The sequence below is a fragment of the Apostichopus japonicus genome, chromosome 7 (assembly GCF_037975245.1).
Source record: "Apostichopus japonicus isolate 1M-3 chromosome 7, ASM3797524v1, whole genome shotgun sequence".
Taxonomy (NCBI): domain Eukaryota; kingdom Metazoa; phylum Echinodermata; class Holothuroidea; order Aspidochirotida; family Stichopodidae; genus Apostichopus; species Apostichopus japonicus.
The window spans coordinates 22,443,121-22,459,620 of NC_092567.1; the positions used below are offsets into that span (position 1 = coordinate 22,443,121).

General features: G+C 36.3%; 1 protein-coding gene across 7 annotated transcripts in view; it reads right to left on the reverse strand.

The window, feature by feature from the left end:
• Positions 1-16,500, reverse strand: part of LOC139969765 (uncharacterized) — a 69,401-nt gene that overhangs the window by 20,518 nt on the left and 32,383 nt on the right. For all 7 annotated transcript variants that reach the window (XM_071975011.1, XM_071975004.1, XM_071975003.1 and 4 more), the window contains one exon: positions 4,104-5,445. In XM_071975011.1, the coding sequence (XP_071831112.1) occupies positions 4,104-5,418 (1,315 nt within the window). In that variant the 5' untranslated portion in view covers positions 5,419-5,445. The remainder of the gene's footprint in view (positions 1-4,103; positions 5,446-16,500) is intronic.

Sequence of the window (16,500 nt, forward strand, 5' to 3'; positions counted from 1 at the left end):
GGTCTGTATATGTTAGACTTGGCAGTCCAGTCGTTTGAACTGATGATCCTCAGCTATTTAAAGGGAGGTTACTGAACTCTAACATTAAAAGAAGAAACTAGAAATACAGCCACGACTGAGAGAAGCATTTTTTTAGCAGCTACAAAATCCTTTTAATAACTTCACTACTGTCATCAAGTTGATTTATTTATTTTTTTGAGTTTGCATTTGATATTGTGATTTAATTAAATGCTTGAAAACCAGAAAAGCTATAAAAACAATACTTTCTAGCATACAAAATATTTTTTACTGTCACAGTCTTTCTCTTTACTTGGACTATATATGACATATCTGAACTAAAATTCTTCCAGAAACTAACACTTTAATGAACTATGGAATTTTAGCATTGATTAGCCTCTCAAAACATAAAATATATAACTTAGCTCTGAAGAGATTGTTTTACTTGTAATAATAGACAAAGGAAGCTTAATTTCTCCGAAGGGAACTATAAAAATCCCCCAACCCAAACTGTGGACAAAAAAATATAGGACGGGGTGACCTTATTACTTGAAAACGTAAGTTCAAAAGTCACATCCAAGGGGGTTGGCCCTTATTGTCCCAAAAAGACAACAACAAAAAATCATTGCCACTTTAAACAACAAAGGAAGGAATATTTTCGGGGTCAAAAGGCCATATTTACCTCATCCCTAAACAGATGTTGTTTTTGTTTTCTGACACCAGCTGTTCCATAAAGAGAGAAGGGACTTTTTTTTATCTGATCTTAAGTTTCGTTTTGTGTTTTGTAAACAATCAAACAAGATGTTGATAATGCCTGTTTTAAACATTTCACCCTGTAGTTCCTTGTGACTGTTGAAAGAGAACGTCCTATTTTACATTGTTTTGGAAATAAGGAAATCATTTTGGTTTATTCTTGAGTGAATGGTGAAGGGTAAGGGGCAGGCTTGGAAATGCAAAAAGGAGAGCAAAGGGTAAAGACAAACAAAGCAGCCAGAATAGAAAAGTAGATTGTTCTGATGCAGTATCTTTGTTCTAGTTGTCCAATTAAGAGAGCAACTAATTGGTATTGCGCACAAAATAACTAATCTTTTAATAAACACAAGAAATACAACATCCCCCCCTCCACAAAAAAATGAAGAAAATGGAAAAAGAAGATGACTACAGTAGAAATATCAAGAATACAAAAATGTAAACATATTGTTTACATTTTCAGATTTCTGGGGAAAACCATCATACATATTTCACTGATGTAGGCAGGTACTGCACGGACAAACCTACACACACATACCATACACACAGACACAGACACACTGCAGTACCCACAGAAAGAAAAAATCCTTACGTCGATGAAATGATTAATTCTGACAAGTCGCAAAGTAGACCGCTCGAAAGTGAGTGGGATTAACGGCCGGTGCAGGCTTTAAACCAAGACCGTCCCCTAGCGACGAATTAAATTACATTCACCCCTCCGTGACAGTACAGAGGTCTAGATTCCTTCATCATACAGCTGACAATGGGACAAACCATGAAAGGAAATTCTGGGAAACAAGGCCAAAACTTGAAAAGGAAGCAACCCATTTAGAGCCCTAGGTCGGTCGGAAAAGGACGGGGGGAGGGTTTACAAGGGGAACAATGCCGAGTTTGACAAATGTCTCGGATGAGAGAAATAAAAGCTCGTTACTGTTTGACAGTTCGAACACAGACAGGCATAATTGGGCACTTCCTGCGAACTCAGAGATTGCAACACCGTTCGTGTTGTGACATGCCGTCTGAGGCGCAGGAAACAATCGGGAGGGGAAATTCAACTACTTTTGGGAGAGGAAACGGATGTAATTTTTAGGTGATATGAGCGATTCGGACTTGTTAGAAAAGCAGCTCCGTTGTAGTCGTTCGTAACTCTAGTATGGTGGCGACATCGGCAACGAAAACAAAAAATTTTATGGGGAAAAACATTACATTCAAAAGAAGGGGACCTTTTGAATAAATAGTAACTGCGTGACATAACCGCAAAAAAACACATTTTGAAAGAATGAAAAACTTTGAAGAAAACTTTAAAGGGTTTTGATTCTGTTTGAAGTCCCTAATGCGCTGTTTAATTGGCTTTCTCGCCATGGTTGTATCAATTGAAAACTTGCTGGGATCAATGGCGACGCATTACATTTCTCTGGCTAATTCAGACCTGCCCAGTACAAGAAACAAAATTGCCAAGGACCTGCAAAAACCACGGTATTAACTGCGAAATCACAGTTGGCCGCCCTAATGCATGACTTAAGTATTCATGGAACCTGATGTCGATCATCAACTTGGGTTAAAAAAGTCCATTCTAAAAACGTGGAAGAATATTTACATTCACTCACTCTGGTGGCTATAAATTTCACAAATTACTTTTAAAGATATGTTCCCCATGATATATGTACATCCACCTTGTCATGAATAAACCACAAACTTTTGGGATTGGGAAATGTTTCAGTTAGACTGTATTAAATGTCTCTTGCAGTTTCAGTTTGTTTCAGTATCAGTCTCAAGCACTGTAAGCATAACTGCATAAGAATAATCAATTGCATAAGCATAATCAATTTGCATTATAAGCATAATCAATTTTTAAGCACTGGAAGCAACTGTAAGCATAATAGTCAAAAATGAAATAAAGGAAAATATAAGCAATAAAGAAAAAAAAGTAAGAATTAAAGTGAGGTGCTAAGTTAGTAAAAACTAAACAATTATTAGAAAACATTGAATAACCAAAGGTTCAAAGGTTAGAAATATAACAAAGGCTGTAATTCTCCAGAATTGAAAAAAAAATATAAATGAACAGCTCTATTTTGAACAGATGACGTTTTTTAAAAACAGGCGTATTCTAAAACTATGTATTATCTGCAGAATTTCTGAAATTGAGCAATTTTTATCTTAGAATAAAGAGATGACGACAATTATAAATATCCTTTGCAATTCTTATGAAATCATTTCTTGCAGCTTCCTTAGAACTAATTTTAAAGGTGACGGTTGCCGAGGCGGAAAATTTTGAGAAAACAATTCTTTCTCTTTTCTTTTCGACAGGATCTTTTTCTTTAAGGCTGCAGTTGCCATCGGGATTGTAATAATTTGAAACGATACTTTATCGAGTCATGTGATTTTTACATAACTACAGTATGGGTAACTCCTCAATCTACAGTAACTAATTATGTCTTTAGCTTAGACACAGTTTTGAAAGTTAGGTAGCTGTTAATTCAATATTATTTACTATCTTTTTTTTTTTAAGGGTTTCAATCTGCAAACAAGCTTCGAAGCGTTTGCCTGAAACCTTTCGTGGACTGGAAGCAGCAGATTATCATTTCTGGGCAGATAAATCTTTCAAGTCAATGAACTATTGCTGTCATTCTTTCAAGAGTTTAACATTCATGCTATCTTGAAAATTACAAAAAAGTGAAACCAAAGGGAATGTAAATCCTAGGAGGTTAGTAATGACACCACAGTTTTAAGAAATTTACAACCTGATGCAAAATTATAAATTAAGATATCTCAAGGTTTTCTGGGGCTGTTTGGAGGAAATGTGCTTCGCAAAAATCTGTCCTATCAACTGAAAGACTATTGTTTGCGTTCCCATTAAGTTATGGACCAATCTCAATAGACATGAAATAGTTGTGATGAGACAAGAGAGAAGTAATTAATGAAAAAAGTGTAAACTTACTGTATTACTGTACAGACATGACAGTATCTCAAACATGGTTTCAATAGTTTCAAAATTCAGAAGTAGAGAATTTTAAAAACGTACTGTACTAAAATATGGGACCAATTTGTTAGACTACTGTACACTGAAAAAAGGCTAAAAATCATTCCTTTTCTACCAAATTTGGAAACCTTCACCTTCTTCAATGCTAGTTGTTACAAGTTATGCTTTGAAATTGACTGATCACCGTTGCACAGTATATCATTTCCAATGAAAATTCACTAATAGCTAGGTTAACAATTTTCCTTAGCCTAACATGCAGTACCTCATTGAAGAAATTGTGAATTTTTTAATCTTTAACCAATATGAACAATTTGAAGATTGGGATGGATGCAAAATGGTCACATGTAGTCGTAAAATAATAAAGTCGTGGGCCTACCTGAGGGTCGTCTCAATTCTACGTGGCTGGTCAGTGGCCTGGGACCGGTGTGGTTGAGTAACTCCGCCTCGTGGGCCGAATATTTCAGATAGCTCCCTTTGGGTGATAGCGACTGGGTCCGCTTGAGAGGTTCGGTGATGGAGGTGGTGGACTTGGGCTGTAAAAGGTGTTGAATTGAGGGTGATTCCAGGGACGGAGATCTGGAGGTAGCTGCGGTGAGGGTGTTGGTGGAGGAGGACTTCTGCGACAGATTCAGCGGCTGATCTGCGTTGTCGTAACCCGGGATGTGAGCCCCCAGGCTGGCGTGCTGCATGAGCGGGGGGAAGGAAGAAGGGGGAAAGGAGGCATGGGGTATCGTCAGCAGACCCCCGTGTCCTGCCTGAAACGGCGCGATGCCGGCCAGGTGGCCGTTGGTCAGCGCCACGGGCTGCATGGCAGCCTGCCCGCTGGACTGGAAAGTGTTCGTCGGCGATTTGGTCTGGTTACCCGATGCGGATTTCCCCGCGGAGTCGGGGCTGGTGATGAGCGGGGGCGGGGCCGGCAGGCGGTTGAGGTCGGTGGGGTAGACGGGAATGAGTCGTAAGAAGCCCCCGCCGGCCGCGGCCGCCGCACCGGCGTGTTGCTGTTGCAGCGCCTGCATGAGGAACGCAATCTTGTGGTGTTGGTCCAATAGTTGCTGCTGTTGCCTCTGCAGCATGTCCTGCTGTATCCGTTGCAGCTCCATCTGCCTCTGCTGGCGCTGGAGCTGAGTCCGCTGGAGCTGCGAGACCTCGCTCTGCTGCCGGACCAGCTGTTCCTTCAGCGACGATAACTGGATCAGCAGCTCGTTGAGGGCGCCATCCCCAACTTTATCTGACCCATCCTCCCTCTCCCTTTCCCTCTCCATCTCTCTTTCCACCTCCCTCTCCCTCTCCACCTCCCTCCCCCTCTCCATCTCCCTCTCAACGTCCTCCATCGCACTGTCTCGGTCCTCCGACCTCTCTATGCTACGGTTGGGAGGACCCAACAATTCAGAGGATATGAGATGTTCCTCACTGATAACTTCTACCTTCACCTGAGGTTGCTGATCTTCGCGCCCGTCTGCCTCGACCAATCTCTCTACTACAGGGCTCGTCCTATCCACCAAACTACTACTATAGTCTTCTTTCTTAACTACTTTGGTCAGGTCTGTTGGTTCCTCACCATCCAGACCGTCGTCGTTACAATCCATCTCTATGTCGTCCTCGTCGCTAGGCTTCTCGTTGTCATGGTGATCACCCAAGCTATCGTTCATGGAAACACCGCTGTCTGGAGTTTTAGCAGCCATTGCTATCATCTATTGAGCACTGTTAGTATCAACCATCTGTAGGACAAGAAAATTAAAATTAGTCAAACCGGCTGACAAATAAAGTTCACACTTGTTGTCGAAGATGTCAATAAAAAATGGAAAAAAAATGTAAGTTACAATATACGCTTATTAGTTTTTCTTTGTTTAAAAGGGGAAAAAAAATTGATGATAGTGCAAGTTGATGGAGACCCTGGTTAGGCAGTCAGGAATTGATAAATTAACTTGATCAGCCAAAAGAGGGAAGTGAAATTCCTCATGAGGGACTGACACCTTCGAGGGGGAAGGTTTAAGAGTCATTTACAAGTTTCGCGATAACTCCTAGTTAGACCTTACACGAGTGTCTACTGCATGCATGGCGAGCAGTTCAACAAACGGCACAGTGCAATTGTTTACAACAGGAGTCCAATGAATGGGGCCAGGGAAGTTTGTTATTTAATAAATGTTGTTGAAAAAAAAGATAGATATTGTCAGCTCTTGTTCAAATTTCTTGTTGAAAATGTCATATTTTCTTCGTTACTAGATCTATGCTTAAAACGCCACCATGCTTTCCAAAAATTATGACAAACAGCATTTTCTCTCACAAGATTTGGGCAGAATTGTTTCTACGTCGATGATATTCATTGTCTTGAGAGAATCTCGTGTTTAAAATGCTGTCACAGTGACCCAACTTTAGCGGCCCGGCAGTCTTTTAACGAACGTATAACTTAACAAGAACAAAACACAATTCTACCTTTTCAATGCAATTCTCTCTGTTCATTGTAGTTCATTGTAGAAACAGTAGAAGGAAGAATGCTGAGATCGTGATGAGACAGGTAAGCAATGAGGTGAAGTAACTAAGATATCAGTTCAATCAAATTACAATAACATGATTACAGGCCATTTATTACTTTACAACTTTATTTTGAGACAAAACTGTGAAATGACGGTTGGGCAGGGACAGGGTACCAAAGATGTGTAAATCAGGGGTACGTAAACAGGGAGAGGGGGAGGAAGGATTTTATTTTATAAGTTCAAATACATTACAAGCATGCCACAAACTGCATCAACTTTAATAGGTCGCAGTACCTCGGAAACATCTCATCATTAATAATAATCTGTCCTATATTTAGCCTCTCAGGATCAGGCGAACCAACCGTGTTTATATTTAGTTCAAATTTATGCTAAAAACAATTTCTCGCCGATGTCACAGAGATGCTTTAAGAATGGAAAAGGAAATGAGGTATGAAGCTTAACAAATCAGGATGAGAATACAGATCAAATGGATAAAAACTTGCGACTTAAATCCCATAGATGTCAACAAAGACTAAAAATAATATGCTCAAAAGGCCGTAAGAGGTGAACTCGGAGGGTAAAAACTTAAGATAGCCTTTGTACACATTTACTGACAATACCTCGGTATATATGCTATTGAACTGGCACGAATATTACACAGTAAGTATATATATATATATATATGGTGTCAATCTAACTTTAAAAAAAAAAAAACACCTCGGCCGATAATTGCCTCCAAACTTTCAATTTTTTTTCACTTTCCTGTACATTCTGAAGTGTACTGGTAATAACACTACTGAACCACAAAGACTTTTTTTTAATGCTATACTATACTGACAATAAATGGGGAGTATTTCAAAATTTCAAGTTAATTTGAAAATAAATCTTCAAAACTGAAATTTTGCAGTTTAAAACAGTCAATGGCCTACTTTAATGTTTATGTGTGGGAAGTGTTTCATTTCCTATAAAACCAGATTATTAGAAGATTTCTTGGACTTGTTTTTTACAAAATCATGTAATTCCCTTAAAAAAAAGTTGTGCAATCATTCTTCTTCTTCTTCTTGTTTTCAAACAGAAACCAAGTCATTTGACTAGATTCTTGCTGTTTCGGGGAAAAAATATAATAGAAAATGACGATGATCTCTCGTGATCTCCATTTCCGTACATGATCAACAAAACAAATAAGCTTACTCGATGCTTAAAGCTGTGCGAGGCATATTTATTTGTAAAGGACACCAAACCCATATAATATTTATCATACTTTACTGTGTGTGATAGAAATCATTCTGGATGAATAACTCCACCAAATTTTCTACCGATAGACTTGCTCCATTTGCGAGCTACAGTATCAGCTGAAAGACACGCGCTGTGCGGGGGGGGGGTGGGATGGGGGAATGGGGTGGGGGATAACCATTTTTGTTTTCAATTTATGTCTGAGGTCATACAACTGGAATGTGTAACCTTTGACTTTTCCCATTGTTTTCCATTGCATGTATGGGTTATACAGTAGTAAAGTGTACATTAAACCAGTATATATAGTTCAGGTGAAGAACTTCAATACTTTAGAATGAAAATTCTTCCAAAACCCAAACCAGTCCAGGAACTCTGAAGATAGTGGGCAAAATTGTTTTCATTTTCACTTTTGAATGTATCATTGTGCAGTAGTAGTATTTCTAAAACTGGTGTTGTAATTTAATAATCTTTTATGACACACATTCCCCTGATCCCGTTCTCTGTCTCTCCTCATCTTGACAAAATACATCATAACTATAGAATCAGTACAACGGTTGCCGCCTTAACAGAAAATCAAACCATGATAACCATCACTGACTTATGTGATAAATACATGGCTTATGACTTACAACTTCCTGAAACCGTTTCCAAAGGACATGGTTCATGTGTGAGGTGTGTGTATACATATATACAGTATCACGGCTTGGTTTGTTCCTCGAACGCATACCGAACAAATTCTGGATTTACCCGATTATTTAAGAATAAGGATGACGTTGTCGTCCAGCCACATTGCATAATTTGTCAAGTCTCAACTTGTAATTCCTTAGCGTGTTTCTCAAATTTCGTGATAGAGATAATTTAGTTTAAATTGTTTATGTTTAAAAGAGTTGTTGGTGGCAAAATGTCGAAATTAATGACATTGTTTACCTATTAATAGGCTTTGTTTTCAGTAACAATAATAACACAAGAGTAAAAGTGTGGTAATCTTCACATCCTTTTGCTAGTGGCACTATGACATCACTCAGTGGACAAAGGGGGAGTCCCCTGATGTAATGATATGCCATGCACACAGAACAACGTGACCGACCAAAGAAATGAAAGCACTTTTCAAAATAGGGCATACAAAAAAGATGGGTGTGGTCTAGGTCTTCTTTGGCATATATTTAGGACACCGAATGAAAATGAGTTTCTCAACTTTTGTCTAATTAACTGTACAGTTGACTGTGAAAGACCGACACTCAATTTCCACAAATTTTGAAGATTGCTGGCTTCATAAACATTATAAGACCAAACCCCCCCCCCCCCCCCCGTCTGGAGATGTGTTTTACGAGCGATTGTGTTGTGAACTTTGCGTCACCTGCGGCTTATAACTTTCCCCAATTAATGTGTCCTGATGTGTATGGCACATGAATTAAAATCATTTCGATCCTCAATCTGCTTTCGATATCTGCTCTAGGATGTATTGCTTAATCCGCGACGACTTAATCCACAAAAAATGCCCGTTTGTCATTTACGGCAGCATGATACAGGGTCAATGAAACGAAACAGCCGTATCAATAACCCAATCAAGCCAACCATTCGACTAATATCACCATTTTTCCCGATTCCATTATTTTGCCGTAATGACTGCACTCAAGACAATTTCGTTCTGTTAGTGCTTTTGACTTCCTGACCGTTTTCCTATGTAGATTACCGGTGCTTAAAGGGGATGAACACACAGACTGTGGACGAGGTGCGAGGGGGGGGTAGAGGGAGGTGGAAGGTCTCCTGACCTGAGATACGTTTTATACTTAACATCTTCAAAAACAGACTACCGGGTTGGTCTTCCACAACTGTACCTTTCCATGTGTTTCCTCTTATCAATGTAACTCAAAAGCTGACATTGGTGATGCACAGTAATGAGAGACAGACAGACAGACATACATACAGACAGAGGTGTATGATATCGCAGACAGGTTACAGAGGAATTTTTAGGAAGTTAGCAAAGAGACAACTAGTGCAGTATGTTGGATGCATTAGTAGGTAAACTACTGTATAAATATTCAGAATTAACAACCCCCAAAATATTATATAATGTTATATACGTTTGTTGATTACAACACCTACAATACTGGTGTGGGTCTATGGTGGGAGGGAGTGGGCTTGAATACTATATGGTGGGAGGGAGTGGGCTTGAATACTATATGGTGGGAGGGAGTGGGCTTGAACACCTTACCAATTGTATGCAGTTATATACAGTCTGGGCTCAACCGACGAGGAACTTCTCATTCAATCTACGACACCTTTTTTTATCAATGCAGTGGTTTCCCTTTAACAGACATGGAAAAACAATAAGACAAGTTTTATAATGAACCAACATGGATGATAGGAACAATTGAATATGCTGCAGAGAGGAAACGGTCCCCGGAATGAACAGTTACTATTGCTTATCCGACAAACAGAATTAACTGGTGTTCAAAGAAGATGGGAAAGAGCTGAAAGTCACAAAATTTACTTCCCAAGAGTTGCGCATTTTTTGGTTCGGTCTTTCATCATCGCAACTTAATACTGGCTCCTGGTTTCTGATCGCAATTGAAATATCGTCGTGCGTAGTTGTACTAATTGCATAAATAAGACTACATAGGTGAACTTCCAAGGATGGACATTGGCAAATGCTTCTACCGTCTAAATGGCACCATCGAGCTTAAACAAATGTGTTTGGTGCAAGGAATGGAAAAGGGGGATTTTTTTATATTTTTTATGAAATGCAAAACATTGTGATGAAGACAGGAGCTTTTAACAAAGAATGAGCTTATATTCTTTACTGAATTTACATTACTGATTTAAAGCCCTGCTGATCTGTGTTCAGCATTAAATTGAAGTTTTTAACTGGAGATTCTATCAATAGGATTAAACAAACTAGCACATGGGAATAAAGAAACTAGCTGTGGGGTTAAAATGCTAGCTTATTTCTGTTTTGTTTTTTTTTGAGGCGGGAAGGGGGGGTGGGAGGGGGGAGACTATGGGAATAAAGAAACTAGCTGTAGCCATTGGGGTATTGAATCCATCAATGTCAAAATGTGTCATTTACACTACTGCATCACATCTTGCTTTCTTCTACTTCACTTTTTGTAAGAAACTTTATCTTTCCAAAATGTAAGAGGTTCAAGATAACATTTCTCGGGATTTAACTCTATCCGACCGAGCCGAACTAAATGACCAGAACTAGTCACAAGTATATAACATCGGCAACCCTCAATCTTCAGAAAGCGATGTCTTAATTACTGGTTATTTAGTTGAGTTCATCACCCAATGGCCACAGGGCTGTTAGGGAGGGGAGGGGGTGATGAAGGACAAAAGATTTCTCCCTGAGAGAGGCCAAGGGAGACGTACCTCATAACCGCCTGGAAATACAAAATGACAGATTCGGTACTCCCTGACAAGAGGCCCCGAGAAAATAGAAAAGCTGTCACAACACAAAAGTCATATTCTGGAACAACGTAACTATAAGCCTGACAGCACTTCCCTATTTCACTGAGGAAACTTCTAATTCGCACAAAAGGAAAAAAAAAAAAAAAAAAAAAAGGTATTTTTAAAGTCTCCTGCACCTAAATTTAACTGAATTTGTGCATGTGGCAATGTATACAGGATGTTTAACAGTATGTTTAAATTTCCCATGAATCACCACTCACTCCTCCTCTTGCGGGTTCTGCGATGTCAAAAAAAATGTTAAAAGTACAGGTAGATGATAGTTCATGGTTGCCACTGAACATCAAAAAATGTTTATAAGATTTTTTTCTTAAATGACAAGAGTCAGTTCTGCACTTTGTGAAACAAAATATGGGACGCTATCTTTACAGTTTATAATTAGATCAAATGTTGCCATTCAACTATAGATTCAATGTTGCAAAAGCTCACAATACAGAATAATAACATACACTTCAAGCCTCTACTTTCAGAACATAGTAACATTCAATATGGCAAAACTACACATAGAAATGTATAATATATCACATAATATTGTAATATTAGATTAGTAGTATTAAATACATAAATACATAGTAATACTATAACATAAGAATAAGTACAGTACTTGATACTACATACATAGTTATACTACAGATCGTACTTAATACTACATACATAGTACTACTACACATACTATACTAATACTGCATAATTATTTCACACATAATCATTCATATCACATATCACACATATAGTAATATCACATAATTAGTAATATCACAAAATTAATAATACAATTTTGAACATATCAAAACAAACTTGCAACAAAAAGGATTGAAATGGACACGTTTGCTGAATATTTATAGAGTTCTGTGGAGGAAGAAGAAGCAATTTGAGCATTTTAAAGGAATGATCTTTAATCTTCTTACTGTACAGTAGCTGACCTTTGGTCAAGCAATATGAAATGAATGGTTTTATGAAATAGAAAATAGCAGCCTAGAAAGAAAAAATGGTCACTAAACCAAAAATTTCTTATTTTCCTTAATCTGTTATTTGCTATAATTTTTAAAAGGCACTTAACATTGGTCCAGCCACTGTACCCTCCTACTTCCCCTCTCCCCCATCCCAATCTCAAATCTTAACAGGTGTCCCTGACGATAATGCAATTTGTGATAAGAATACATTAAAATAGTTATTTCCAAAAAAATGATCTGCCTAAACATAGCATCTACCACTGTACATCTACAGTAGCTACAGTAATGCAAACTTCTCCAACAAAAGCTCTGTTCGGTAAAAAGTTCCAACGACGACGTAGTATATATCACATTCCCATCAGATAAGAATTCCCACAAAGGAAGATGCAGAAATTTTTGATTATTTTATGGCAGTCATGTTTTCACTTTCATTAATTAATAGAGCCAAGACAAAGAGGTCCATTGTACAGCCTAATGATCATTGACGAGCAATAAAACTTTGCTATAAACGATTGCTATTGTCTTTTTTGTTAAAGCGCCGTTAAGTATCTATGAACCCCTTTTTATATATTTTTTTCCCTCTAACACTGCTGTAACATGCTCTTCTACATATATTCACATTAAACCTTCTGTCCGACCGATTGTTTCCCACTTTCAGGAGTGAAGACTTGCGGTCGTTACAGAACAAATTAATCACCTAGAGAACACAGATGACAAAACCAAATTAAAGACAATAGGGACAATTGTTTCCCTTGCCTAATTTCTTCTTAATTTAAGACTGATAATGAGTTAATTATTCTCATTAGTTTCAGCTGGATGATTCTCTCGCCAAGTCGACTACATCCAGTTGAGCTTGAGGAAACGTTAACAAATTAATGAAGGACGACTTTAGAGGCACACAAAGTGTTACCTTTAATATATTACAATAGACTGTTAGAAAACACTGCTATCAATGCAGGTAGCATTTCTACACCACTTTTGAAGTTTTTTTGGCTTAAGAAATGACCCCATTAAACAAGCGAGGTTCATCAATTAAAGTGACTGGAATAAAACTAACTGTAGTCTAACTAAGCACACAAGACCATTTAGGTCAGTCGATCAGATGCAACAAAAATCTCAATATTAATAGGGAAAAAAAAAGTTACTGTAATGGCCCCAAATAAACACATCCCACAATTTGTTACAAATTTGTGAAGGACCAATTATTGATGGTGTTTAATGTCGTCACCCAAAGGTGCTATAAATTTTGTTGTTCATATGAAGGTAAAAGAACACTGAATGTGTTAACATTTTTAGAATTTTTAGAGAACAACAAATTAACATTACAAATTTAGGCCTGTACCGAGGAGCTCACATCGTCACCCTTAAAGGAGCATTCCTTCAGGTCTAACATGATTTCTAAAAATTATCCGCACTCATTGTCTTACATTTCCCTTGGAATGTGACATATCAAGACTTAAAAAAGTTCTGGCAAGTCTTCTTTTAAAGAACACCAGCTACACATCTCTCTTTTCTTGTTTTCTCACATTTTGTGTAAATTTAGCTATTAATGTTTTGAATATCATGAAAACTGCAAGAGCTATAGAAAAAAATATCGGCATTCATTGTCTTACATTTCCCTTGGAATGTGACATATCAAAACTTAAAAAAGTTCTAGCAAGTCTTCTTTTAAAGAACACCAGCTACACATCTCTCTTTTCTTTTTTTCTCACATTTTGTGTAAATTTAGCTATTAATGTTTTGAATATCATGAAAACTGCAAGAGCTACAGAAAAAAAACTATCGGCACTCATTGTCTGACATTTCCCTTGGAATGCGACATATCAAGACTTAAAAAAGTTCTACCAAAAGTCTTCTTTTAAAAAAACACCAGCTACACATCTCTCTTTTCTTGTTTTCTCACATTTTGTGTAAATTTAGCTATTAATGTTTCAAAGGGTATCTGTGCTTTTCCTTACTCCTAATAACTGAGCAAGTACCGAGAAACTTATAATTTAAAATTATAAAGTTATAATTTACGTCATATATCGTTATATCGTATTGCAAAATAAGTAACAGTTGAACATATCATAACAGAAAAAAAAATAAGTTGCTTTCAATATTAAACAAAACAATGGTCTCCTCTCCTTTTCCATATAGAAATATCATACAAGTAAAATAAACGTAGAATAATTTGTTTTCATTATTGGACGCAATCACAATCTCTTTCCTATAGAAATATCATACTTGTAAAAATAAAAGAAAAATAACTTGTTTTCGTTATCCGACGTAACAATGACCTCTTCTCTATAGAAATATCATGAAGTAAAAATAAACGTAAAATAACTTGTTTTCACCGTTAAAATGGCGGTCTCTTGTTCCTTGTCTTCTGTAAAATTCTTTATTAATTTTGAGCAAATTAGTTTCCAGTAATACAAACAGTTGCAACCTTTCTATTTGTTCTTTTTTTCCTTTTTTTCTCTTCTTAATACCGTATCATTGAAAATTCTTATCCTTTTGATGAACTTCCTGGTAAATTAGAACTTAAGTACACAGCTGCTAAATTATTAACGATGAATTAGCAGTAATTATGTTCTTCTTATAGTTTCCTTTGCATATAAAGTCCAAGTTATTAAGCCCTTAAGTAACACATTTGTTGCTCCTTTTCTAATTAATAAATATCATAAAGTCAAATATTAAAGGATGCACATAATGGTATTTTCAGAAAAGGCAGTTGTGTTCACAGTTCCGTACATTTCCTGGCCAAAGTGAAATTTGTTATTCTGGTGTTTCCTGCTTAAGTTAAAATAATTTGTTCCCATTTGAGAAAATGTTTAAATTTTTAAACAAAGACCTACTGTACCACCAAGCCTTTAAAACTATGGATTTCTCATTATTATTTTGTCGACTTTATTTCATATCACATGTTCATTTGTTGACACATCTTTTCTCCAACTTTAATGCTTGTGAACAATAGTTTTATGGTTAATATTAAGTAAAACTTGCAAATTATATTCCTTTACTGTCCAAGCAAAAAACAGAAAAAAATTCTCATATATATTTGCTTTCTCATGTGCCTGGTATTAAAAGTGACTTTAGGTTAAAGTAAAATACTGCCAAGCCATGGACAATTTATTTTCAATATAGTTTTATATTTTCTAAATACTCTTAATTTCCAATAATAAATACAACTTCATTCCCTGTCCCCCTCTCCCATAATTTCATCCAATTTTTATATATACTGATTAATTCAATTGATTCCTAAACCACCCTTGAAGACCTATGGTTACAAAAGCTTTGAATACTCTGGCTCTTATCTCTGGAACAAGTTACCAGATCACATTCCAACATGCTCTAAACTTTCTACATTCAAAAGTCTTCTTAAGACCCATCTTTTCACTTGTTCTTTTGTAAATTAATCTGCTTTCTTTGTAAAGCGCCTTGAGCAGTGACTTTTGTCTACTGATTTGGTGCTATATAAGTCTCATTTATTATTATTATTATTATTTAAACAATTTTTTCTGACACATTAAGTTTTATTAAACTTTTTCACTATCATATAATAATTTGCAATGTTAATATAACTTTTTCCTTTCCTCACATTTTCAGCCTCACTTCGTGTCTGCTTTCCAGGTAAGATATTTTTTAACTTGCCAGCAAGTTATTCTCAGTAAAGGAACTATACCTCCTGATACATTTGCTGTGCGTAACCTGTGAAAGTAGACACAGTTACAATACTTGATTCTCATGTATTTCCTGGTAACGTCAAATTTGTGGAGTGTTTAATAAGCCGTTATCCTCCATAAACACAAAAAAAGATAACATTTTCTTAACACAATCGTCTTTATTTTATTTATTTTTATTATTAAATATTAAAAAAATTAATTCACAATATTCTCCATAAACACAAGAACTTGACCTATTATTAACAATATCATCTTTCTTTTATTTATTATTAAATAATAGAAAATTAAACATTAAGGATCTCCATAACGTCACATATTCAACAATTTTTAATTTCAAACAAATTAAAAATAGTGGTGTGAAAATTTCTTTGTATTTATTGCCAAAATAATATTTCTTTCTCTCATTTCTTGGTGAAGTGAGTATGAGGTAACTATATAATACTAAACTGTCCATATAACTAAACAGTTATGAATTACTTAATAAAATGTACTCCTTTTTATTTGAACGAAATCATTTACCACCTATCACTGGAATTTTTTTGAAATATTTCTTTGTATTTATTGCCAAAATAATATTTCTTACTCTCATTTCTTGGTGAAGTGATTGTAATTTTGTTGAAATATTTGCCATTACTTACCAGCTATTTATTCTCACCTAAGTTGTATTCCTTTCTTGACAATACTACTACCAAACTAAAAACTTTGTTCTGTGATTGTTCGACACAGATAACCTACTGTACTTTTCCATCGTTAACCCTAGTCAATTAAACTTAATTATATATTTATATGATTATATAATTATAATTTAGTAATTAATTTATGTATTTTGTTGAACGCAACTGGGAACAGCAGAGTCAGTGATGTCGTCACGGTAATTCAGCTTAAAGATGTTTTGGTTATGCTTTATAATATTGAACACACCTACAATATTCACAATATTATCACAAAAATTGTTGCTACTTGATGAAATTATAAATAAA